We start from the raw sequence: 27,423 nt of genomic DNA, 5'->3' as shown, positions 1-27,423 counted from the left end.
TGCATTACTGTGTGGGGATTGTTTGCCAACAAGTACAAAACAATCAGATACTACAAAATAGCTTAAACAAGATAAGAATGTATTCCTCTTTTTTGTTAACAGTAGATGGCCATTGGGGTGTCATGAGGGAAGCGGGCTCCTGTCTCACTGCTCACTGAGCACTTGCACTAGCTTCCTGGGGCTGCCGTAACAAAGCAGCACCAAACAACAGAAGTGTGTGCACCTTTCTGGAGCTGGAGGTCGGAAACCAAACCCTGGGGAGCATCCACTCCTGGCCTCCTCTGGCTTCTAGGGGCTCCAGGTGGTCTTTGGTGCTTTGTGGCTGCATCACTCCATTCTCTGTCCTTCATCATAGGGCCTTCCCTCCTGCCTGTGGTGACCTGCTCTCCTTCTGCCTTTCTTTTAGGAAGTTACTTGTGATGGCCTTTCAGGCCCACCTGGATAGTCCAGGCTAAGGTTTTTATCTCAGAATCCTTATTATCACATCCACATAGACCTTTTTTATAAATAAAGTAACTGTTGCAGGCTCCAGGAGTTTGGTCGGGACGTATCTCCGGGAGCCATTATTAGCCTACCCAACCCTCCTACCTCAGGGTCACCCTGTGGTCCAGGGCGACTGTGAGAGCATGCTGGCTGTGTGCAGGTGTTTCCTGCCAGAGGAGGAGGGAGTCGGGCAGAAAGGGACCTCTCCCAGCTAGGCCAGCTCCCCTCACACAGCCTTCCTTGAAATCCCCCCATCACCCACTAGTGGCTGCATTTACCTAGCTGCTGAAGAGACTAGAAAATACAGTCTTTTATTCACTTAATGTGATGTGCTGCTTAAGTATAATTTCTCAAGAAAGCAAAAATATGACATGCAAATAGAAAAAGATCCTATGTCAACCATTTTATTTAGCTCATTCATTAAGGAGGGGATGAGCAGATGTTAAGACCAGTTTTAAATGAGAATTTGGATTACAGAGATCTATATTCTCTGCCAGGCAAAATGTATTTGCATTGCTATCAACAGGAATCATTTGCATTGCTATCAGTTTATTTTCTTAAGTTTTTTTTTTTTTTGCAACTTGCAGAAACTATAAAATAGTCGTGTTGACAGAAAGTTGGTCAAGACTACACACCTGTGGAATGAGGTCACCCTGGAGAGTCTGCTTTACATAAACCACCCCAGCGCCCCACTGAAGGGACACCCTGTAATCTCTTTTGTCTCTTTCTAAGTGTTGGGTACTTTCAAAAGCAGTGACCAGTTAAAAATTAGGGCTCCCCTGCCAAGGTGGAGGGGATGGTAGAAGCTGGGCCTGGCCTCTCTTTCAGCCTCTCCATGGGTCAGAGATATCTGCCTGGGACGGAGGCTTCATACAGCGAGAGTGATGCCGCCTGCACAGATGGACACCTAAGGCAGGCCCCTTCTTTGTTAACTAAGTTTTTTCACTAACTTTTTGATTTATATACAATTCTTATTCACCGACAGATTTGTGAGCTTCGGCAGATGTGCAGAGTTGTGTCACCCCCACCTCAGTTACGCACAGAGCATGTCCGTCATCCTGCTCCTGCGTCAGCCCCTGCCCCCGGAAACCGCTGCTCTGTCCTCCAGGCCTGTCGCCTGCCTTTTCCAGAACGTCCTAGAAATGGGATCACACAGTGTACAGCCCTTTGAGTCTAACTTCTTCCGCTAAGGATAATAAATTTGAAATTCATTCACGTTGTAGTAGGTATCAATACCTCTTTACTTTATCCATTCACCAGTTGAAGGACATTTGAGTAGCTTCCAGTTTTTGGTGATTATGAATAAAATTGCTATAAATATGTGCATACAGGTTTTTGGATAAAACTAATTTCATTTCTCTGGGTCAGTACTTAGCTGTAGAATTGCTTGGTCATATGGTATTTAATTCCAAATGAAAGTGCAAGGTGTTTTCCAAAGTGGTTGTACTATTTTGCATTCCCACTAGGAATGTAGGAGAGTTCCTCTTGTTCTGCATCCTCACTAGCAGTTTTTAATCATCAAAACTTTACACAAATTTTAGCCATTCTGCCAGGTGTTAGTGGTAGCTCATTTTCTAAACTGGGTCCTATTAATGGTTTCAGTGTAACTTAGGTTGTAACCAACACTCATGGTTAATCTTCTGATCTAGTCCTTTTAAATGGATAAATCCTCCTGTGTAGAGCAACAGTTTTTTGTATATATTTTTTCTGTAGAAACTGTTGGATTCTGCATCTCTCTTGCCTTTTCTTGCCCTTGATCCTGGCATCCTGAGCACAGGTGGAGGGGTTAGCTTTCGTGGATGTGACAGGGTAAGCATCGGTGTGAGTGAGTGTGGGGATGGAGCTGAGGAACACCATTGGCATTTCCTTCTGATGGCCATCCTGTCTGGATGTAGGAGCCAAGGGTTCCCATGCAGGGTGAACCTGGCATGTGCCTGTGCATGTAGCAGAGGTTTGTTTGAAGAGGATGGAGAAATCTTGACCTGGCCACTGTGGAGAGTGGAGAGAGCTGATGAGTGAGACACAGGACAGCTCTTCTGCTCTCTCCAGGGTGGCCAGGGAGGGCTCATGGAGCACCTGCTAATAGGTGGGAACCTCTGGGACCCATGTTCTTCCCTCCCACCCCTTCCCTTCCCCACAGATCTCCTGCTCTTGACAGAAAGAAGGAAGGAGGTTAGAACAGGATTCCATAGCAGCCATCATATTGCATAAATATTTGAAAAACATTCACAGTCAGGAAATTCCTTAGAAGTTATTGGTTTATAGCAAGTTTAATTCATTTAAAAAGCAGAAGGGAGTTTTTTCTTGTCAAAATTAATAAATATTTGTGTGCCACTGAGTACATATGCACTGTAAAGAAGCCAACAAGAAGTAAGGTTTTGTGCCTGAAGCTGCCGGTCTGTGTAGGAGGGGAGAGAGGGTGAGACCTCTGCACACTCCCTCAGGGAGTGATGTCACCTCCACCCCATCCTCAGGCCCAGCTCAGGTCCTACCCTTTGCCCTCACTGCTGCTGTACTTGCCAAGTCACTTAACACCAGGCCCTGCGTGACTATTGCTGTCTGATCCTCATCCTTGATTGCACGCTGCGTCAGAGACCAGGCCAGGTCTGGTATAGCTACACCAGACAGGACAACCTCAGTGTGTCTCTGAATCACTCAGCGGTCTGCACTCAGGCTGAGCATTTGCATTTCTAATAAGACCTCAGGTGATGCTGCTGCTGGTCTAGAGACCATGCTTGGAGCACAGCTGGTCTGAACCCACAGGGGAAGAAAGTTCTCAAGGGACCTGCTTCCCTCTTTTTGGAGTCAGTTAACTTTATCATGCAGCGTAGGGCTCGTTTCCTGCTAGTGTGAAAAGCAGGAGAATCCCTTCCCAGGTTCCTTAGAGAAACTCTGAAATTTCCACTTCAGGGACTTAACTTCCAGAGACATCTTAAAACCAGGGTTTTTGGTTATTCATTTATTTGTCATGGTTTGCTTAATGATTCTCACCAGCATAACGAAACCAACTTCAGGTATTAAATTCTTTATGGTAAATCATAATTACTACCAGAATTAGAGGAGGTGAGGGCTAGAGATTTCTTCCCTATAAACTCAGTTATGAATGAGAACAAGGCTCAGGCTGAATTCTGCCCATACATAGATTTATTAATCAGGTTGGCCTGACACAGCCATGTAACTAGGGGCTTTTTTTTAAATGTCTAGTTAAGTTGCAGCTCTGTCCCTTTAAAAGGTTGGTGCCTGGTAGCACTTGCTTTTAGTGTGCACCTGGAGCAAGTATGACAGTATTTCACAGTGTATTTGTTGTCTATTATTGCCCTAAGAAATTACTACAAATGTATCAGCTCAAAACAAATTTATTCCATGGTTCGGTTCTGTGGTTAGAAGCCCAGGCACAGTGTGGCGTAGCTGAGCCTTTGCTCTGGGTTTCACAAGGCTGAGCTGAAGGTGTGGGCAGGGCTGTCTTCTTTTACGGAGACTCGTTCAGGGTGGCAGAGTTCAGTGCCATGAGGCTGTAGAATTGAGGCCCCCATTTCATGCTGGCTCTGGGCTGGGGATTGTTCTCAGCGTCTGTGCGCTAGCTGCATTCCTTTCCTGGTGGCCTCTTTCCTCCATCTTCCCAGCTAGCAAGCTGTCAAGTCCAGAGGGGTGAGGTCCTCCTCACGCTTGGAGTCTCCCTGACTGCCTGGCCCGCTCTGCCTCACCTCGGATTCTGTGGGTATGGCTGAGGTCACGTTAGTAGTAATAACAACTCAGATTACACTGACTTGCTACCTTCCTCTCTTTACACAAGGACCGTGTGAAAGTGCTTCTGGAAGCCCCCCAGGAGGCACATCACATGCGCCCATGAGATGAAGATTAATTCTTCAGTCTCCCTCTCTCTGCCTTTAAGGGTTTGTGTGCTTGCTTTGGGCCCACTCTGTAGCCCTGGGTAATCTCTCCAGTTTAAGGCCAGCGGACCAGTAACCTTACTTGTCCATCTGCAGAGTCCTTTCACAGCAACACCCAGATCATGTGTTTCGATAACCAGGAGACGGGCATCTTGGAGTGCCATCATTAGAGTTCTGCTTCCCATAGACACAATCCCAGTCATCCAGCGATTTGCCTCCCGGGCCTAACAACACCCCCTGTCCCCCCCCCCCCCCAGTCAGCAGGTGGACCTGGGGCCATTCACTTACTGAGTCTGGGGTGCCCTTCTGAGGGCCTGCAAAGTGTTCATACCTGGGTACAAGGGTAAGAGTGTCTCTGTGATATTTCTGGTCAATCCTCTTACTGAAAGGGTCAAACATTGCCAACAACCATTATACTAATTAATAAAGACGGGAATGTAGCCAATGTGAAAATCCACTTTTAACCTCAAGTGTACCAATTAGCATAACCTTGGTGTTGGCTGGTGATAAGGGGCTAGTTGACTGACTTACAGTGGTCTCTTTGAGTGTGGCCTTTTGATTAAAAGCTACTTAACTACTCCTGGAGTATTCCAGATTAAGACAACAAATTGCTTTTAGGTGATAGAATAAAGCCAACTGACACACATTTATATCACACTGTTCATGTTGAAGTGCCTTGAAATAAAATTCAGATGAGGTAATAAAGACTCTTGTCCCTCAGCTGAAATCTTCAGGATCTCAGTCTGTGCGGGCATGCCAGTGGACTTGTAACAAATACTTAAGTAAATAAATAAAGTGAATTAGTGAATTTCTGTGCTCACCATATACAGTTATATATGGTATAGTAACAGTGTGACAGACCAAACTACACTGGAAGAAACTGGAAACGTGACTCAGGTTATTTTATTGAACTAGGAGTTTACAATACTTACAGTGCTGTAAACATGCACACTACAAACAGACTTGAAAGTCTTCGTCAGTGTTTATTGTAATTCTGTCTTATTGGAAGGGTCATGGCTGCATTTTGATATAGTGTTTTCCCACTAGATTTAGGCACCTAAAGGTGATGGATGTTTCCATCCACCCATCAGCAGATGACCAATGTTTTTTTTTTTCCCACCACCTGTTTTATTTTCTTCCCTAGAATTGCAACCTGAATTTCCCCAGACCTCACCTCTCTTGGGGTGTAGGTGAGGTCACCTTAGTAGTAATAACTCACCTGGTACCCTCTCCTCCTTATGCAAGGCCTCAGGCCCTTGTTCAAGTGTTTCCGGAAGTCTCCAGGGATTATGTCCCATGGGGTTATGACTGGGAGGCTCTTGCTGCAGTGGTGCCTGGTGCACTTCTGTCCTGGAGCCTTGCCCTGCGTCAGCGCCCCTTGTGGGTCAGCGGAGCCTCCTTCTGCCTTTCGTTCCCTGGAGTAGAGCCCTTTTGAGACACGTTTTAGGTTTTTATTTAGAGCCTCTCCCCTGTTTTTTTCTTAGGAGAAATCCAAGCGATGGATAACACACCGGGCTTGAAATCGCCCTCCCCTTGAGTTGAGGCACTTTTGCCTGGGTCAGTTCCTCATCTGGTTCCTTCCCTGAGGGTGAAACCTCCCAAGAGGCTCTCACTCCTCATATGTAGGGTATAGGCAGCCCCTCCAGTCACCTACCTGCTTCCGCTGAGCAAGGGACACAGCTGCAGGGCTGCGCCAGCCCAGGTCTCTGGCACAGGGCGCTCTAGTTAGGCTGTTTCCCCCCTTCTCAGTCCCATATTCTGTCTCCTCCCCCCCGCAGTATTTTCTTGACAGGGTGTAGGAGGGAGAGGGGCCTGATTTTGAAAGTCTAGGTATCGTGCTCTTTAAAAATCCAAGACAGTGACCTGATTGTTTGCTGTACTTCACCATTGGGAAATGACTATTTAATGAATGATATTTGCATTAGTGATAAAGGTTCCCCACCCCCCACCCTGCCTTCCAACTCCCCCAAAGTCCTCTTACTCACCGCCATTTTATTTTTCTCCTCTTGTTGTGAACCTTTCCCAATGTGAAATGAAAACATAGGCCAGATAAAATTGATAGGAACCTTTACTGTGAAAGTTCAAGATGCTAAAAAAAATCTTTAAAATGATTGATTCTGCAAAGTATCACTTTTCACAGTCTCCAGATATTGTGAAAAATGTAAGATCTGTTTTAAATGCAATAAATAACCTCAGGTGTTCTACGTCCCAAATATTGCTTTCATACACACACACACACACACATACACACACACACACACGTATGTGTATACATACACATATCAATTATTTTTAACTGAAACATACAGTAATGACAAGTAACCCCTCTCCTTCTCTCACTGCCCGGAGATAAAGCCCCGTTTGGCTTATTTCTGCTATCCTTTTTTAAAAAAATTCCTTATATGGTAGTTTCTAAGCAGCAAAACAGTCAGCTGTGTGATTAAAATGTCAAAAGAGTAGGAAAACGGGCCACTGGGAAAAGGATGTTTGGAGATTTACAGGAAGGCTGGAGGCCAGAATGGAGAGAGCTCTTTGCCTCCCAGCCTGGGAGTGAAGTGATTAAGGGCGGGTTGCCACTCCCCTCCTGGGCAGATTCAGGCGCTTGGGTGCTGGCTGGCATGAGCTCTGGGCGTGTAAGCTGCCTAAGTAGTTACCTGTTTAAACCTCTTTTTAGCACATTTTGTGTTTCTCTTCATCTCACAAGTCCTTTAACTTTGAGAGCCCACAGTATCACCTGGTAGAGAAGGGAGGGAAGGGAGGGGTGGGAGAATGAAGGAACTGGGGTGAAGAAAGGGATCTAGAGGTATAGTGAGGAGGGTTTACTGATTTATGATCAAGGACAATCTCCGTTTACCTCAAACCTTGTAAACTAGGCATGTTGGCACCTCAGCCACAGCCCTAGACTCTGCTTAGACCCCGGTGGGAGAAGGGTGGTCTCCCTTAGAGACCCCGCCCTCCAGGAGTGACTGGAAGGTGTGGCAGCTGGGACAGGAAAACACCTTGGCTTCTACATGATCCGATTTTCAAGCTAATACCTGACAGTCTTGTCTTGTTTTTAAGAGCCTCTTGCCTGAAAACAGAGATAGTAGCTGGAATACCATGCATTCCTGGGTAATTATCATGTAGTGGTATGGAATTCTGGTCACCTCGGGGAGATTGGTGGCACCTGGTTTATGTAAAGGAGAAAAATTATTTTCCTTCAAGGTAGCCTCTGCATTTCATTTTAAACAAAAAGCTGTGTGTGGGAAGGTGCTGGGCAGTCAGTTACCTGAGTAAAGAGGTGCTGGGGAGATGGATTTTTCACTCTTGATCCCTGTTGAGCACTTCGCAAGGAATGTGGCCACTTCAGTTAGGGGGAGTTTTTCCTGTCCACGTCGTTGTGGTTGAATAGATGACAGTTTAAGTGTAAGGTTAGTGCCTGATGATGTCAGTGGCTCCTAACTGGTGTAGCCTCCAGTTGTCCTCGTTGTGCAGTCAGTCTGCTCAGCCGACCACCTCAGGCACCCCGAACGTGACCCCAAATCATAGCAGCCCCTTGTGTGGTGGGTGTCGAAGCTCCTCTCATTCTGGAGGGCATTCCTCCTGTTTTCTGCAACTCCTCGGAGTTCCTTTTTTAACCTGGCTTGGTGGCTGGCTGTCAGGGTGGGCCCTTTCTAACTGGTGGCCCTGGCTGGTGGTATGTAAGTATGAGATGCAAAAACGCTGGAGGAGAGGGCTGGGCGTGTACTAAGCGCAGGCTTTGGGTAGTGTGGTTGTCAGGGAGCCGCCATTTATTTGGGGGTGTGTCTCCAACTGTGATGATTTATAGGTCTTTTTTCTCTTGTTGAATTTCCCCAGAGAGGAATCATCTAGTCTCTTCCTGCTGTGGAGGGTAAGCGTGCTGTCAGGGTCCTGACAGCTGAGAAGGAGGATGCGTCCACCTGGGACCCACCAGCCTGCAGAATTTTTTCTTAACCTCAGTTATTCAGTGTAGCCCTCAAGGGTACAGCTCCTGTGTCTGCACGGCCTTGGCATTCAGCTTTCCCAGAGAAAAACTCAATTTCCAGGGTGAGGGAGAGAATGCACCTGGTGCAGGTAGGGGGATCTGAAATAGATTTTCAACGCATGGTCCTGAGTTTGACCCCACCCATGCCACTACCTCCAGAGGGGTCTCCTGTCTCAGACCGAGTGCTCCTGTCTCCCCGACCCCACCCCAGGCACTCGGGTGTCCTAGTCGGCTCCATCCACTGCTCCTTGGCAATCTGTTTATATTCACCTCATAATACTTCAACTCCTAGTCAAGTTGGGGGGTGTGGGGAATCAGACAAGTAAGTATGAGTAAGACAGTTGCTGACTGTGTAGCCTAGGTCCATGGCTGGTTGGATGGTGGAAGTTTCCCCTGCCCTGGCCTTTCCTACAAATGCCCGTGTCATTGGGATTTCCTAGTTGTGTAAGTGCTAAGTGGTGGGTTCATATGTGGACTTCAAACCTGCACAGACTACAAAACTGTGTTTCTGCCATGTGTGGGCCATGAGCAAATTGTTTAACTGATTGGAGCCTCAGTTTCCTGAAAAATGGGGAAAAGAGTGTTTTTCTCCCAAATTTATTAAGATCGGTGAATTAATGTTTGTGAGTGCTGAGCCATGTATGGGGTCTCTGAATGCATGTTTTGTTTGCTTTAGCACATTCTGGGTCTCCTTTTGCACCCAGCATCACTGTTCACTGTGGTAAGCCTAGGGGCTCTGCTCTTAATACCCTCACTCCTCAGTCTTGAGTAATTCTTTATTTTAAAGTGTTGAGGAATTCTTATAGTTGGTGGTTGGCCTCTGAACAGAACACAGTTGAGACAGTTAAATGGGTGGGCATGAGTGCTCTGACGGCCTTGGGGTTCGGTGTCCCAGCCATTCTTAATGACTGTTGTACATCCATGTGATGTAGCCCACATTTTAGAGAGTACCTATTACTAGAGAATATTTTTGAGGGATGTATGGGGTAGGTAGATTGGAGCCAAGAAGTAGATCTTTTTAGACCTGCTGTCACTGTAAACTGAAGAGTTGAGGTGAGCCGAAACTTACAGGTAACTCTTATGCAGTAGCATGGTGACTGATTGGGACAATTTGAATAATCGGGTAATAACAATTAAGTGGGCTATCTTCCTTAAGTCCTTTAAATAGAAAAGAGCAGATGACTGGGGAGAAATGTGTTTGTGAGTTCTTTTACCATAGGGAGTAGGTTTCAAAGCAAACGTGAAGAAAGATTCTCATGTTTGTTCTGGTTCCCTCTCTGCCCTCCCTGTTCGGGCCCTTCCTAGTTTCCAGCTCCCCATAGTAAGTGTCTTAGTTTCTCCTCCCCCGGTCTTTTCCTCCTTGCGTGTGTCTGTGTGGGTATGTGTCTCTCTCAGTTAAAGTCTGAATCGTACTTTGTATTCTGTTGTCGAGCCTACATCCTCCACTTAGGCTGTGAGCATATTCTCCCTCTTCCCCCGCAGAACCATCCCTGTTTACCCATTCACAAATTCCATCTCTGACACAGACGAATGAATGTTCCTTAGAGTAGAATTCCAGGTGATGCCAGTGAGGAAACGGGGAAGTACAAACTCACCCTGGAACGCCTCCGGGGTCAGTGCTGCAGGTAGCACTGCAGGAAGGGTGCTCAGATCCGGGGGCTGACCTGAAACAGGACATTTGCAGAGTCCCACAGTATCTCCCCACAAATACTTAGGAATGACTGGGGTGCTTTTAACAAATGTCCAAAATTTCCTTGACACTCTTTCCTCGAGGAGGTGGACCTTAATTCTCCTCTTCTTTGAGTGCAGTCTAAACTTAGTGACTCACCTATTAGGAACAGAGGACGGAAAAGGAAAACCAGGAACCTTGCAGTGGAGAAACATGAGCGACGCCCACAAACTGAGTGATCACAGTTAGTAACACCAGTAAGAGCCATGCTGAAATCGTGAGACACTGCAGTAAGATGTGACAAGGCGGGCATGTCATCTCTGTGGCCTTCTTCCAAAAACCTGTGACCCCAGTCTGGTCATAAGAAAACATCGGGCAAATCCAAATTGAGGGGAATACTACAAAATATCAGCCACAGGCTTCAAAATTGTCAAGGTCATGAAAAAACAAGAGACGACTGAGGAAATGCCAGGAAGAGGAGACCAGGGGACAGGATGACTATATGCAACAGAACATAGTGGAATCTCAGATTGGGTCCTGGAACAGAAAAAGGTTTTAAAAACCATGGTGTCTGAAGTTTGAAACAATAGCTCTTTTGTCAAGTACCATAAGCTTCTTTGATAATGTATTTTTTGTTAAGATGTCATGCATTATAGCTGGCTGGGAATTGGATTATTTTTATTGTAGTATAGGTGCTTTAGCAGTAAACCTTTAGGTGGCAGCATCTCTCACCGTAAACCTCATTCTGAACAGACTGTCTCAGACGTGTAAGATGTTCTATCCAGAAGGATGCTCAGAACTAGCCTGACTCACCCCTTCAGTGTGTGGTGATGGAGGGGAGGCCCCCACAGCGTCAGGCCAGTGGCCCAGTGCTGAGCTGCTGGGAGAGCTGTGGACCCCTGTTGGCCCTCTTCCCATCCCCTTCCTCTCATGCTGTGAGTGTATCCTGGCTCTGTAGCCTCGTGAAAAGCATACTTTCAGTATCAGGCAACCAAGGATAATGAGAGTCCAGTGAGTAGTTTTGGACCAACATGTGACATGATATTTGAAAGGAACAGATAGAACAGGCAATCTTTTGTTGTTGGTTTTTGTTTGTAAAGGAGATTTTTTAGATATAATTCTCATAGCATACAATTCACTTATTTAAAATGTACACTACCGCAGTTTTCAGCATATTCACAAGGTTGTGCAACCATCACCATGACCTAATTTTAGAATATTTTATCACCCCAAGAAGAAATCCCATACCTGCAAGCCATCAGCCCACAAACCTGCATCCCCCTCAGCCCTGGGCAGCCTTTCCTATCTTGTTTCTGTGGAGTTCTGTATTCTGGACATTCCATATGAATGTAATCACATAATACGTGGTCTGTGGGGACTGGCTTCTTTCAGGTAGCATAATGTTTTCAGGTTTGTCTGTGTTATAGCATGCATGAGTCAGCACTTCACTCCTTTTTATGGCCCGATAATATTCCATTGTGTGGATTTATCACATTTTGTTATCAGTTGATAGACATTTAGTTGCTATGAATAATGCTACTATGAGCATTCATGCACAAATTTTTGTGTGAACATGTGTTCACATAGAAATGGAATTGTTGGGCCATTTGTTAACTCTCTGCTTAACCTTTTTGAGGAACTGCCCAACTGTTTTCCAAAGAGACTGTACCCCCATGTGTTGCACTAGTGATGTATGGGGGTTCCACTCCGTCTTACTAAGGATTCCAGACTTTCTATCAAGTCAGGGTTGAGGGAGAAGTGAGATGCATGACTCTGAGGCTCTCCGGTGTCTCCGAATCTCAGGCCAGACTGGCTGCTGTGCCTTCTTGAAGGCAGCTGTGTCAGCTGCTGAGAGAGCAGGCATCTTCCCTGCCCCACACAATGGCCCTGCAACGCCCATCTGATACAATGCCTGCGTTCTGTGGCTGCTCAGAGCATCTTGGTGTTGCAGGCTGGCTGTTGTTTATCCTTGCCTCCTGACTTTGGTGAGACCAAGCAACCCAATTGTCTTTGTCCCAGTTAGAGAAAAAATTCCAAATAAAGAACCCTTCCCCACAAGCTATCCAGGTTTGGACACGTCAAAATCGCTTACTTGACATACACCAAAGGCAGCTATAGAGACTTCACAGCAGAGGAGCAGCTTGTTTTTTGTCAGAGTTTACATCCTTGAAACTGAACTCACCCATTTCTTCTTTGGCAGCCCAGGCTGGACGTTCCCAGGTCTGTACTGAAGTGACTGTGTGTGTGTGTGTGTTCGAGGGAGGGGAAAGGGCCAGCTCTTCCTTTAGGCATATTTGGGTCCTGGTGAGGACACACGCTGTACAGGCTGAAGCTTTGTTTGCATCTGGAAAAAATTAGCCACACTCAAATCTTTCCCACTGCAGGTCCCGTCAGGAAGCCCAAGTATGTGGAAAGCCCCAGAGTGCCTGGAGATGCAGTTATAATCCCGTTCAGAGAAGTGTCCCAGCCAGCTGAGCCGAATGAAAATGGTAAGAATATGTTTTCAATGATTTTCCTCCTAAAGATTTTACATAATGACACTTCATTCCTGAGTGAAACTTGAGTGCTTCTTGTAGGAATGCTTTGCTAAACCAAATGTGTTTGGGACGGTTTTTTCCCCCTTGGGCAGTTACAGAGATCTGTTCAACTAATGTAAATTCCTGGAATTATATGCATAGTATAGGAATAGTTGAGTGAGTACACATTCATTGTTGAAGGGTTGACTCTTATTTCCTCTCAATTTTGACCTCCCCAGCATGGGGAGATATGAAAAAACAGCCACTACACTGTTTCCAGGACTTTGTTTTGTTTTGTTTTTAGGTACTTCATTGATTTAGAATATTCGACAGCAGGCTTTGGCTGAAAAACTGAAACTTTAGTTAGATAAAACTTATGGTAACTAGCATACTTAAAACCATTTGGTAGCTTTTGAAAGCTTATTTTTTTAACATCTAAACATTTTTTTAGGGAAATAGTTGAAGTAGGGCAAAAAAAAAATCCAAACTGATTGAAACCTTTTCAGGAACACATTTTATATTTTGCTTTTCCCCCTGTATCTGGAAATGTGTAACAGACACTATAAACTTACAGAATTTTGTGGATGTATTAATAGTTCTTTATTTTTTAAAATCAATTCTAGAATTTACCTATTGTTCCTTTCTTGAGGGGGAAGTCCCCCAACTCACAACTCTATGGTCTTTAATTTGTGTGTTTTGAATTTACATTCTATTTTCCTAAAGAAACACATGTTTCAGAACCCTGGCCTATGTAGGGAAACCTGTTTCTCCCTCCATGTGGACACAAGCTTATGTGGTAATGCTGGAAGAGAACTTAGGAAAACTCACGCATATTTGCACTTTGAAATACCTGGCACCTGCTCTCTTGAGTCGTGGGGGGTGGGAGTACAACTCCTTCATGTTCTAACCACCAAGTGCATTTTGTGTTTCTGCTGATGCGTGGTGGGGAGTAGGCATGAAGTAGGACACGGTAGGAAAATGAAGTGGGGTGGTGGTGGTGAAAATAAAGCTAAAAATGAGCTGGGGGTGGGACTGGCAGAAGATGAAAATCAGAAAGAGCAGGTTGGCGTGGGTGGTGGATGAGATGGGGCTGGGGGCTGGGAGCTGGGCATTTGGGCAAGGAAGAGGTCTTGTTGTGTGCATCTTGACGTGAGAAATTCCACCGTCTTCCCTTCAGTCCCGACACCCAGTCATTAGGTTTAGGTAAGAGGTTCACAGGTAAGGGGTTCACAGTAGGATTTTGTGCTGAGGACGGGCAGGCAGTGTGGGGGGTGGTGAAGAGGGGAGAGTTGCAGTGGTGTCTTGTTAGGATAGCCATCCCACACGCGCGCAGACCCTCTGGGTTGTAAATTCATGTGTGCAGGGTGTTGTGTGTTGATCTGTTCACTTGTTTATGTTCCAGGTGTTGAATGGAAAATAAAAACCTGTTCCTCTAAAGTAAATATCAGTCACTGAATTTATGGGCTGTCTGCCCATTTCAGAATAAGCCTGCCACCTCTTGCCCTCGTTCCCACCCCCAGAGTGTTTGTAATCCTGGGTGGTGATGTCCCTGGCATTTTGGCTGGCCTAGACTCCATTATATAACCTTTTCCTTTCTGGTGAAGAGCGTTGTTGAGGTCCTGTCTAGAGTTTATGACTTCCCCCAGAGTGAGAGTGGGGCAGAAATTTAGGATTTGTATTGGTCAAAGAAAAGAGGTTATAAATAGTTTCCACTGTCAACTTTCCTCCTTTTGCTCCAGGCGGAATTGGCTGTCTTTCTGGGGGTGAGGAGGCATTCTTATGCTTTGCTGCCAGCTGAGCTAAATTCAAGTGCAATGGTTGATATTGAAGTCACCTGTGGTTTGCATGTGCAGTCACTCCTGAGACCTGCGCTCTTGGATTTGGCATCACCTGCCTCCACAGGATCTGAAATTATGACATACCTAGGCTCTGAACAAGGTCAAGGAATCTCTAGAAGTTTCACCTAGAATTAAGAAACAGGGTACGTGTTCCCTTTTTGGTGTCTGGAAAAGGGGTGTAGTTCATGTTTGAGTACGTGGTCCTGTGTGGATTGCCATGATGTTGGTGGAAGTCCAAGCAAGTATCTGTTGGATGATGAGGAGGTGGTTGCCTAACCATGCAACTTGACAAATAATAAAGGATGGTGTGTTTTGTAATTCCCACGGAGTCCTTTACATTTCAAAGGAGTTAATTAAGTTTGCCATATTAAAGTGTAAATTTTATGTCCAGGTCATTGAACCTAATGGAAAGCCTGGAGTGAATTAAAGCTGAGTTTGAGTTTTTACCCAAACATGTAGAGACCTACAATGTACAAACCCTAACTTTAGGGTTTCATGTCATCACTTAAGTTTTGATTTAAAATTTGAGCCTGTGCTTTCCATATTTCCTTTGAGCATTTAAAAAATTTGTAAGGCATTTTCTGGGTGCTGTCAATAATAGCATTTCCGTTTTCACCAGACTAACAGACTCTATGAAAAGAGCTCCTAGTGAAGTGCTTCTGAAATTTCACATAGTCTCATGACATAGGAAGTTATTCCTAAGTGTTTCTAATACTGTTCCTGGGCTAAGCCACCCTGCTTTCTGGTCTTGTAGCTCCACAAATTCTTGATTCTTAGCTCTTTGTTTAAAATTTAAATAAAAGTAAAACAAAACCAATGAGCACTTTGTATGTGTTAGTTAATTTATAAGTAATTATATTTACATGCAATTTGCATGTTTAGCCATCTGGGAAGTGGGTTATATGGGCAAATGAACTTTTTTTTCAGTATATTTGCTGCTGAAGTGAGCACAGACATTTTTCCTGTAAGCAAAGAGCCTGTTACCGTTTGCATTCACCTGGATACATCTTTAGGGAAAGACATTCTAGTTTATTCAGTGTTTTAAAATATTTTTGAAACAGCATTTTTTACTCTGGCAAAAAGCAGTAACTTAATGAGGCCCTCAAACAAAATATAAACCCCCTTTTCCTGTCAAATGGTCCTAATAAGCTGTGTCACACAGAATAAATTCTTCACAAATGAGCTTTCTGTTGCTAAATGAACGTATTGTTTAGGGGGAAAATGTCATTTACCCACAAAACAATACCTCTGGCTTAAGGGCAAATAAAAAAAACCCAGATAAATTAGAGAGGTAACAGATAAATTAGCAAGTTAAAATAGGTTTCACAGCTGTGTTCCTTTGAATTAGGGGCAACCATAATCCATTTAGGTTTGCTTTAATCTATCATTAGCTACTTGAGCAAGCTTTGATGGGGAGGGGTGAGAAAGTTTTAGTGTTTTGAGTCATTGCTTGGTGAAGATCAATCTCAAAATATGATTAAACATTTTTTTCTGGCAGTCTGGTTAGCAAATAAAACTGATACATGAAATAACACAATAATGCAAAACTCTTCTTGGAGGGGGTCTTTTTTGATACCCCCTCCTCCCAAGATACATGTTTAAATAAATATCTATGCCTTATGTTTTTGGTTACTTTCAGACTTTCAGAAAGATGCAGAGAATGAAAAAGGTATAAAGAATGATGGGATCTGCCTACCCATTACTCAGGTTAACAAATGAAACATAACTGTATTTTCTTCTGAATATATTCCTCTTCCTTTCCCAAGAAGTAACCTACTTCCTGCTATTTAATTTTCAGCTTCTTAGAACGGTGATAGACTATAGGATGGAGTGAGGCAAGCAAGGAGACTAGGATCAGAGAATGGCTCGAAAATGATTTCAGTAGTTAAGTAAGAGAATAAGATCTCAAATTAGAACTGGATCAGGAAAGAAGAGGTGATGAATAGGAAGATTCTTGAGGAATTGCAAGACCCTGGAGCCACGAGAGACAAAGATGATGACCTCAAGGTTCTGAGAGTCCATTTAGAGGGCAGTCAGTGGAGGAGAGGAAACCATCCATTTGGGTTGAGTTTGAGGTGCTGGTGAAACATTTGGGCAAAAGTGTCCAATGAGCAGTTGGAAAGTCAAACTGGGGCTCAGGAAAGAGCTCAGATGTCAGTTGGGCAGCCGTTTGTTTAGAGGAGACTAGGTATAGTAGACTAAGGACCGGGTCATTGTGAGAGGAGGACTGAGAAACTGTGAATTTTATTTCATGAGCTATGGATAAGGTAGAAGTAGCACCAGTGAAAGGGAAGGAGGAGACCCCATGAGACCACACAGTATCCTGGAACCATGGCTTTTCCCTCTGTGTGTCTTTATGATAGTTGCCTCTTGCCCATCACGGGACAGTATTTGCAAGGTCAAAATCTACAGGAATAACAAAAGAGAAGGTGGGCTGCTTTAAAAAATTACTGTGTCTAATAAGAGTCTTTGAGGAGAGTTGTGGAGGTGAATGAGTTTGAGTTGTAGGTAGGTGATAAAGAAATGGAATTAGTGGGTTACAATCCCTTTTTTATCCCAAGGAGTTGAGAAAGTAAGGGAAGATGAGAGGTCCGTTACTAGAGTGAGGTGTGTGTGGGACTGCAACTTACTTGTTTTTAAGAAAAGGGAAGTTTAATATAATTGGACACTTCAAGGCAGAGGTTCTCAAAATATATGTAAGCTGGGACTTCTGGTGGCCCCAAGACACTTGGAGGAGTCCTTGAGGTCAAAATTCTTCTCATAATAGCACTAAGAAGGTGTTCTGATTCCTCCTGTACTGAGATTGCACTGATGGTGTAAAAAAGCAGTCATTGGCTAAACTTCTGATGCCTTAGTACCTGCCTTAGGACACCTGCTATTATTGTAGGGCCACACATGGTGTTTCCCCACTGCCACTCGCATCCAAAGTCATTCACTGAAACTGTCCTTGATGAAAGACTAAAAATAATGAATGTTACTGAATCCTGATCCTCGAGTACTCATCTTTGTAATATTCTGTGCCGATGAAACGGGAAATCTGCAGAAAAGCACCTCTGCAGCATGCCGGAAGATGACAGTTGTCTTCAGGGAAAGCACTTGTGTGACTGTTTGCATGGCAAGCCGAACAGTCATTTTTTAATATGGAATATCAGTTTTACATGAAAGAATGACCAACAAATCACGGTTATTCGGAATTGGGCATTTGACACACATTTTCTTGAAAAGGCACAAAATGAACATGTTGCTTCAATTAAAAAAAAAAAAAACTTGACAGGATTAGTTGCCAGTGGTAAAATTTGACCTTTAAAGTGAAAATTAGATTTTGGGGAATTTGCATCTGTCACATTAAGCTTGATGGCTTCCTAGGACTTTTTAATTGAGCTCTGTGGTGATTTTAATGGATATGATTTTTTGATGTTATGTAATAAAATGTACCAACATTTGCAAGATTTTTAAAATGGCCCAAAGCATGATGTTACAAAATTTTGCATGGGTAAAAATCCATTTGAAGCATAAGAAGGCTATTGGATTTTGCTGTAACAGAATAAATACAAGAAGTTCATTCATATAGACTCAAGAGTCAACATTGGAATTAACCTTTAAGAAATAGCTACTTGTCAAGTTTTGATGAGGTATCGAAGACTATCTATAATTAACCAAAAAGGTTTTTCCCTTTCCCAGCTACATACCTGTCTGAGGCTATAATCTTTCACGTAATTCAACTAAAAGAACCTATCAGAGTAGGTTGAATGTAGAAGCAAACATTAAAATCCACCTGTCTTCTGTTAAGTCAGACATTTAAAAAGAGATTTGCACAAATGTAAAACAATGCCCTTAACTTTTAAAATAGAAAACAAAGCTATTTTTATTTAAAATGTTTTTTTAACATGTAGTACATTTTATTAACTTAAAATTCATTAACGTAGATTTTTAAAATCTTTTTAATTTCTAACATAATAAACATCGACAGACATAATCCAAATAAGGCAAAACTTTTTGGAGTCCTCAATTTTTAGGAATGAACCCTGAGAGCAAAAAGTTTGAGAACCACTGTCTTAGAGAAATGAAAGAGGGGAGGGAGAGAATAAAAATAGATGAGGAAACTGATCCAGAGTCTTATAGTTATGTAGATTTGAGGAAGTGAGGACTTTAGGCAGAAGTGGCACTGTGACTGAAGAGAAAAGCCTAATTCAGGACATTCTGAAAGAAGAAATGGTAAGATTTGGTGATAATTCAATGTGGGGTGAATGAACGAAAAGCTTAAAAATAACCTGTATGTTAGCTATGTTTTTGTATTCCAGACTAGAACCACTTATTGACAGAGCCAGCGCAGGTTCATGGGTGGGAGCTCCTCTATCAGTACTCTTTTGGGAGATCCAAGGAGGAGGGAATGGTGATGGCTGTGGAGAAGGAGCAGCTGGAAAGAAGCAGGCAAATGCTGGTAAATGGAAGGCAAGGAAGACAAGGAGTGTTGGGCAAGAGGCAGGTCGTGGACAGGTGGAGACAAGGGAAGGGATTTGACATCTATGGAGACTGTGTTTCATTTATCAGACTTGATTCAGAAATACTGTCTTGGAAACTGATACTAAAGGTCCTGTTGCTAGTAAATGCCCTGTAGACTCTGAGGAGGATGGGTGGAGAAAAGGCTTCTTTTGGTGGGACGATCTTTGGTAATCTCCAGGGGTCTCCGTGGTTCTAACAGTCTGGCTTTAAGAACAGGGAATGATGAGATGGGAAATGAAAGCAGCAAATTGGGCCACGTCAGAACAGTTTGATAATGAGAAAAAAGGAGAGAATTTGTTATTCTGAAGGGATAGTGACTTCAGAAATAGTTATTGAAGGCAGAAAAGTTATAGTTGTTTTTTAGGTAAGAGGAATATAAGCACATTGAATATAGATAGGAATCTGTGACACCAGAAAATGAAGCAACTGGGGTTAAAATTGGTAAGACTAATGACCAACTTTGATGTTGCATCTTTATCTCAAAGATGTTTGGTTTATAAGGTGTTTCTCACTTTTTTTGAGCCTTACAATGTGTAAGTAGATTTTGGCTACTTCCCCGATGAGGAAATGAGGGAGGTTAACACTATGAGGGATCCTGAACCTGTAGGGAAAGGTGAGATGATTATAAAGGGGGTTGAAGTGATGTTGGCAGTACCTGGGGGGCTGCTGAGTTCATGGACTACACCTGCATGTTTGCGCCCCAAACATGGTCTGACAGGTATGAGTAGTTACAAAGAGACAGGAAGCAATTCAAGAAATTCCCTTTGCCTTTCTCCACATGGTGTTCCACAGTGCTAATGTGATATATGAGGTTTTTTTAAAAACGTCATTGGGAGGAATATCACTGCCACTTGCCTAATGGATTCCTAGGGAGTGAGGCCAATTACTCTCTCAGCTCCAAATAGAGCCGTCCTAAATTCTTCCAATGTTTAAATCTGTGAGATGTAAAGTGTGGCTAAGAGGTGAGGTCTTCCTCTCATCCCTTATCCCACCGGGATTGGGTAAGGTATGCTTATTATTGATGAGTGTTTTAACATTAACTACACAAATGAGAATAAACTCTCCCTTTATATGTCCCAGTGAGTTTTGGCTTGTGGGGGTCATTTTGAAGCAAGAATCAGCTCAAAGAAATTCCATTCTGACTGTTCAGACCTCAGTATTCGGTGATCAACTATGGGAGTAGAAATGCATTTCCATTTCTCAGTCACGTGTATCGGTGTGAGTTCCCATCTCATCTCTTCCAAATTGCCACTGTCACCCTTCAGCTGGTGTCCGTCTGCCAGAAGGAAAAGTTCAGTGAGAGAAGGCTGTGCGGTAGGGAAGGAAAGATGCAGAAGGCTTCATGTGGATTAAGGAATTCGGACTGAAGGGGACTTCTGAGGGTGGGGGGGTGGTCACTGGGATGGCATTGTAGAGGAGAGAGTGATATGAAAACAGAGTTGGGAAGCTTTTGGAAGAAAAAAATTGTAGTGGCTTAATGAATGCTGAGACAGAGATGTCTGTTCACTCATTTCAAACCTTGGTAGGGTTTTGGAATTTAGGCAGAAGCAAAGTCCAGCTAAACCGTTTAAAGAACAAGTTAATCATGAATTTGGGTGTCTTTTGTCAATTCAGACATTAAGCCTGGAGTTGCCACTGCCCCCCACAACTCGTCTGAAGGGAGGGTTGGTGACTGGTTGTCTTTGGGGAGACATACCTGCTTGATAGTCAGGGCCGCCTATGTGCAGGCGCAGGTGGAGGCAGCAGCCACCTGCCAGGGCAGCGCTGCTCCTGCGGGACCTACGCAGGACACAGGGTCCGGGGTGCCGCCCCAGGCGAGCCCTAGGCTGTCTGTCTTCAGGGCCAGTTTTGTGGTGGCCATGTGCAGCTGCTCTCCCTGCTGCCACAGCAGCTGCCAACTGGGAGTAGTTTCTGGCTCTTTCCCCAGTGTTTCAGGTTGAACTAGAAGCTAGACATTCTGGGGCACAGTCACAACTGGGTAGCGCATAGAGATTGTTTCGAAAGGAAAGGCAGGCGTGGAGTAGAGAAACTGAGAGTTCTGCCCCTTCACCTGCTTCTTCCCTTTCTCACCTGCATCTTGTTCTTTCCCTCTGGTCCAGCTGCCGCCTAAGATAAAGCAGCTTTTGCCCTGCCCGAGCCTTGGGGCAAGAGAGGGTGAGACCAAGCCTGTTCTGAAGTGGTTTGGCCCTTGGGTGTGCCTGGGTTGTGCTGATTTGGTTTGGTTCCTGCCTTCCTCACCCAGTGTACCTCACAAGCATCTCACCCAGAATCAAAATGTGACTGAGATCTCTGGTGGGAAGGGGCCTCCTGTAGAGTGGCTCTCACGTGTGGCTGGCTGCCCCTGTTGGCCTGGGGCCACTGCCCCTTCATGTTACGAATTTAACTCAAACAATCCAGGGCACTCTCAACCCAGGCAGATCAAGCTTTGGTTATTTTACCCCTAGTGTTCTAGAACAACTGAAAGACATCCAAGTTGGTAAACAGCTCTCCTTCCTACCTCAAACATTCGGAAGCCTTTGAGAATAACCAGGGGTGGGGTACTTCTCCTTCCTTGAAGGTACAGCTGCCTAGTCTCCCTTCCAGTGGCAGTCCCGGGGAGCATGATTTAGCAAGGCTGATGTGTGAGTGAGGGTAATACAGAAGGTCCTCTCAGCTCTGCTTATTTTAAAGGTTTGCAATTCCTCATAAAAGTCAGTCAGTATTGAACTGTGGTGCTATTATTGCTATTTTGTTCTTCTTTCCTTATTATATTTTTCTAAGACCTGTTGTCTATTATCTGCAGATTTCCACATGTAGGGAAAGTGGGCTCATGACTGTATGGCTCTAGGTATCTGGACAATTTAACAAAAATGAACAAAACATTAAGATGAGAGACAATATTACAGATTTCATATTGTTCTTAAGTTCTAAAAAGCACAGTTGGCTTTATACATTGTTTCATTCCCTGATGGACACTAATTTTAAAATAAGAGAGGTGTTAGAATAATGTGAATATCATTTTGTCAACCATAATTAAGTATGTACCCTTAGGCTTTTGGATACAAGGTTTACCTAGAGCTCAACATTTAAATTAAATGCAACAACAAAAACTTCTTTAGTGCAAAAAGCAAGATGACCAGCCTTAGGGGAGATCAGAAAGAAGGGAAAGTCTTCTGAGTATGCCCTGTGACCTTCAGGTAAAAGGTGCTTCCAGCATTACTGTGGAGCATGTTGAGAACACAGCCTGATTTCTCTGTGTTTGTGTGGAGTGGACAGTAGAGTGTGTTACTGGACCCTCTCAGGACCCATTTCACTGGGATTTAAAATCTTTGCTTCAACTTGGACTTCTGATGATTGACCCTTGAGTTGGGATCCTGGATGTGTTTCACTGCTCTGGGGTATGCGGAGCCAGTGTCCACTGAAATAGTCATGCCCTGCCTTGTTTTAACGAGAACTTGCATTTCAGTTTTACCCCGACATCTGAGTAGCCTTCCTGCCTCTCCTAGCATGCTTCTCGGGTTTTACTTGATTCCCACCATCTGTGGGTGTCGGCCACACTGTGCTCTTCCAGAGGAAGATGCAGGTACACCTTTTTCTACTTTGGTGTCTGCTGTACCTGTTTTCACACAACAGGGAACTAAGAATCACTTTCACGTCATGACACTGGGCTCCTCTGATTCAGGTCAAATAGTTCACCTCCTGCACTTGGAGTTTCTCTTTTCCTGTTTTCCTTACTTGTCACAACCTCTTAATTAGAATGTATGGCTAGAGGACAGGCAACATTGACAAACTTGCTGCATTTTATAAAAATATGCAAAAGCCCCAGACAAGCAGCCGTGGTGCCTGCTCCTCCAGATGTGATACTGAAACTCCCCAGAGGGGCATCTTCATTGTTTTCTTTCTTTGTTCCAGAAGCAAAGGCCGATAATGAACCGAGCTGTTCGCCGGCAGCTCAAGAACTGTTGACAAGGCTGGGATTTTTACTGGGAGAAGGGATCCCAAGTGCCACACACATAACCATTGAAGAAAAAAATGAAACCATGGTAATGCCCGAGGAAGCCACTGCATGTCTCACCTGCTCAGAGGATGAATGGAGGGATGGCCGTCTTCTCCCCTTCCTCGAGTGGGGAAGTCGTTGCTCGGCCAGATGAGTTTGAGCTGCTGTGTATTGAAATTTATGGCACCCGCTTGTGGGTTTTTGCAGTGGGGAGAGGTGGGGAGATGCAGGAGGGTGCAGAACTTAAGAAAATGTCCACATTAACCTTCCAGTCACCACCCGGAGAAGAGTAGCTGGCTGAATGAAAGTGGCTGAGAGAATTCCGTAGTAATGAGACTACTTTTATCTTTATGGCACCATTCTTCTCATCTGGCTGCCTTTTTTAGCACTTGAGATTTTGGAGGGTCAGTGGGGTGAGGAAAAGATTTATAGGAGATGAGCCCGAGACAAAATGAGATGAGACCCAATGGTTCATCCACCAGAGTGCACTCCCCACCCTGGGATGCAGCAGCCTGCCACTTCCGAGAGGGGAGAGGGGATGTGTCCGCCTGAGTAGCAGTGAGGGACTGAGGGCACTTCCGCCCCGGGCCAGGGTCTCTGCGTGGGTGTCATGCCTCAACTGAGATCGCAGCGACCACCAGTCTCCTTTCCCTGCTCCCAGAGCCATAAATCTTGTGGAATTGAATCAGCTTGCAGGCCTTGTGAAACATTACGAAAACAGAGTTCCCAGATTTTCCGTACAGAGGTCAAAGAACCCATTTGTCTTCGGCAGACTTGAAATGAGAGGAAGTCTGCCTGCTTGCTATTTCTGTTCCACAAATGTGCATTCCCACTACTTTATTTCTAAGGCTGCCCTTGCCATAAAGTAGGAAAATCACAAGGGAGGGGAACAGATCAAGGATGTTTCTCTTTCAGAATTTGGAAGACCCGTATAGATATTAAGCTCCCAAGATTTTAAAAACTGTTTTCCACCTTCCTGTTTTCAGTTTTATTGTTTCAGCGTCAAAAAAGAAGGTGTAGATGCGACCCGTGTGAGCCCTGCTAACTCCTCCTTCGTTCGTCTTACAGTGCACAGCTCTGAGCCAAGGCATCAGTCCTTGCTCCACACTAACAAGCAGCACCGCGTCTCCCAGCACCGATAGCCCCTGCTCAACCTTGAATAGCTGTGTCAGCAAGACTGCAGCCAACAAAAGTCCCTGTGAGACCGTTAGCAGCCCTAGTTCCACCCTGGAAAGCAAGGACAGTGGAATCATAGGTAAGACACACACTGCTCGGTAACTCGAGGGTTAGTGCGCGCCTGCCAGAGCCCTCGTTCCCCAGGCTCTTCTCCAGAGGGTCGGCGCGCGCTCTGGGAAGGCCGGTCTGCTGGGGCCTGCCCTGTTCTTCACAGACCGCTCAGGCTCCAAGCACAGCCAAGAAAATAAAGCATCGGTGTTTACATTCCTTGGTGTTTCTTTTATAATGCTGGACTCAGGTGGTAAAAAGTTTTCCCAGTCAGACCTGGCCTGTGAAGCTATGAAAATCGGCCCTTCTCACTAATGAACTGCATTTGTTGGGAGTCGGGTCTCACTGGGACACAGCAGGGCAGCGACATCCATGCCTATTGCAAAGCCTTCCCAGCCCAATCTCAAGGTCATTTACATCTCCACGTATTTCCAGGTGTGTGTTCTTTAGTTTCTTAATACTGGGATCTGACTGGTTTTGAGTCCAGGATTTTCTAAGAATGCTCCCCCAGCCCCCCACACCTCCATAGTTCGTGTGGTTGGTAGTACAGAAGTGAGGGTCAGGATTCTAGTCCTGACTCAGGCTGCTCAGCTCAGTGACTTGAGCAACATTTGAGTTCTTTGCACATCGCTTTCCTTTCCATAAAGTTAAGCATTCTGATTCGTTAGTAGTCCTAGTCCCAGGTGAACGTCAGAATCATCTGGGGAATTTAAGAGTCCTTGTTGCATCCAGTCCCAGATGGACTGCATCTAAGTTCCTGCTGGACATCTGTGTATCTCTGGTGTCCAGTTTGGCCCCTTTTAGGATGCAGGCGTGTGGGACCCCTAGACAGATTGTGAAGGTCATGCTGCTGTTTAACGTCGGTGCTCTACTGAATGGTTCCACTCCTTCCCTTCTGCTGAGTTATGTACATGTCTTTGATAGATATTTACATTCTATTATGGACTGAACCCCATTTACTTCCATATTAACATGTAACCAAATGGAATGACATTTGAACTCCTTGTTTTCTTGAGTGACCTGCAATCTCTTTCAAGTGCCATCTGATAAGCCAAGGTGCAGGTTCACCCAGTTGTAGTTTGGAGACTGCCACAGAAGATCTGTGAGCTTCCTGGGACTGGATTGTGGGCATCCTGGTGTTGCCCTCACTGTGGCTTTGTGTGGGGCCCTCAGCATGACAAGCCAGCCTCTTCCCTTGGTTTGCACTTGGATTAGGCTCTTTAGTGGGTATTTGTTTTGTTAATTGCTTTACGGAGATACAACTCACATACCATAGTATTCGTCCATTTTAAGCTATTGAGTGGTGTTTTGGTATATTCAGAGTTATACTACCCATTGCCTCAATCTGCTTTCAGAATGTGTTTACCCAAAAAGAAATCCCCTGCCCATTAGCAGTCACACCTCATTTCCCCCTTCACCTCCAGCATTACTCAGTCTGTTTTCTGTCTCTGTAGATTAGCTGATGCTGGGCATTTCATATGAATGGTAGGTTGAGGTTTTTGTAGCAAATTTAAATTCTCTGTCCACCTCAAGTGAGCTTATTTTGCTGATTGCCCATTCTTGTCTCATGCGGCTACTCCACCTGCTGTCTAGTCCAGTCCAGCTCACTTTTCCCAGGGTTCCTTCTGTTTTCATGCCCTGTCTTTCTCTCTCCGAGCTGTTCGCCATTGCTAGATTGCTGGTATTAATTCTGTGATAGTCAGATGATTTCTTTACACCATTCTTAGCTCTGCTGAAATTCCGTCTCCTCTGTAGAGTTTATTTTCGTTCACGAAGTTGGCCAGTGCAACATTTTTGGGGGGACAGCCTTTTCCTTTTCATTGTATGTTCTGGCATTGGCATTACGTGCTTCTTACTACAACCAAGCCAGTGTCTTGTTTTGACAGTTAGAGAAACTTTTTAAATAACAGAAAAAATGGCATTCATTCATTGTCTCTCTTTCTCTCTCTCTCGTTGAGGTACAGTGTTGCGATGTAAAGTATTCTAAAGAAAGGAAGGGACGTGGCCGGTTTGGCTTTCTGTGCTGTCCACGAAAGACTGAGCTGCAGGAATGTTGAGGCTCTTAATTAGTGCTTGATTTTTAGTACAGTTCCACTCAGTCCCAGACTGGTCATTTCCCTCATTATATGCTCTCCATAACACTTCAGTGTGTTCTTTCAATTTAGTTTTTTCTTGTTTCACCGTTTATTTTCATCTCATATGAGGAGGGGACTCATCTGAATTATCCCAGCTGCCTGCTGGGCTCCTAGTGTGGTGTTGGGAATGAGAAATTAAGGACAATTGTTGCTACCACCAAGTTCCATTGAAGGAAGGACCATTTAGTTGGTTTTTAAAGAAAGCTATGCGGGATTCCCAATCCAAGTTGGCATTGTCACATCTTTTAATGCCATCTGTATTTTAAACTGTTTTGTCCTTAAAGTTAAATGACACATTTTGTGTCATCGAAGCTGTCCTTCATTTTTTGGCTCAAGGCAACATGTTCCCTTAACTCAGCAGATGAAAGTGGGAGAAGTGCAAGGTGGCAAGTCCCCGTTTTAGGAAGACCTGCAGACTGGAGGGTGTGCTTCACGTTGCTTTAGCTCATCTCCTGTAGGGAGCAAGGACGGTAGGTGGCCAAGAGGAAAACACTGTGCTGGTGACAACGTTCCTCTGTTCTCTCTCCCTTCGTGACCTGCAGAATTTCAGTCTTTTGCCAAGGGACACATCGGAGGTGTGGCAGGGAGGGGAAGGGAAAAAGGCAAGTATTTCCTCTCCAGACAGACTGTAGCTGCCGTCTGTGAAGAGGCAGGAGTGGCAGGGTGGGGAGGGGGGAGCGAGCTGTGCCCCGAGCCCGCACAGGGTGTGCGGTCCGGTCCCCTTGCCTCTCTGAGACCAGGGATCTGTGACTCAGAGTGCTTCCTCGATCGCCAGGGCCGCATGTGTGCTTTTTCTCCCTGAAGAACGACGTTTGTTTTTACAAGGTGTAGCCTGGGAATGGCAGCCTTACATGCTTGACAGAATAAAATATTCAGGAACACAGCGATCCTAGTGGTCAGAGATGACAGTGAGATACCTTGGCTTTCTGTTTTGGAATGCCTGGCAGCTGCTTATAAAATAGGCTGGTTCAGTTCCATGTTCCAACTTACTGGGGGCCTGGAGAAAGGAGGGAGAGGCTTTCTGGTGAATTTTCCAGTTTAAGTTGTTTAAGATTTGTCAACCCACAGAGCCCAGGGTGGAGTGGCAAAGGTTTTGGGGTGGGCTGGTGCGAAGTGCCCACAGCTGCCACGCCCTCACAAGCTTTGGGGAACTGGAGGCTCCCATGCAATAAGGGCTCTGATCGGAGTTCCACGTACAGTATTA

General features: G+C 44.8%; 1 protein-coding gene across 8 annotated transcripts in view; it reads left to right on the top strand.

The window, feature by feature from the left end:
* The window catches only part of TANC1 (tetratricopeptide repeat, ankyrin repeat and coiled-coil containing 1), a 224,223-nt gene that overhangs the window by 121,511 nt on the left and 75,289 nt on the right, over nt 1–27,423 (top strand). For 7 of the 8 annotated variants that reach the window (XM_045837935.1, XM_045837722.1, XM_045837884.1 and 4 more), the window contains 3 exons: nt 12,412–12,516; nt 22,776–22,906; nt 23,929–24,115. In XM_045837935.1, the coding sequence (XP_045693891.1) occupies nt 12,412–12,516; nt 22,776–22,906; nt 23,929–24,115 (423 nt within the window). The remainder of the gene's footprint in view (nt 1–12,411; nt 12,517–22,775; nt 22,907–23,928; nt 24,116–27,423) is intronic. The other variant, XM_045838030.1, reaches the window with a different exon arrangement.

The sequence above is a fragment of the Phyllostomus hastatus genome, unplaced genomic scaffold, assembly GCF_019186645.2.
Source record: "Phyllostomus hastatus isolate PE091 unplaced genomic scaffold, TTU_PhHast_1.1 phas_contig_1, whole genome shotgun sequence".
Taxonomy (NCBI): Eukaryota; Metazoa; Chordata; class Mammalia; order Chiroptera; family Phyllostomidae; genus Phyllostomus; species Phyllostomus hastatus.
The sequence above is the reverse complement of the archived record's forward strand: the minus strand, read 5'-3'. Positions and strand labels throughout refer to the sequence as shown.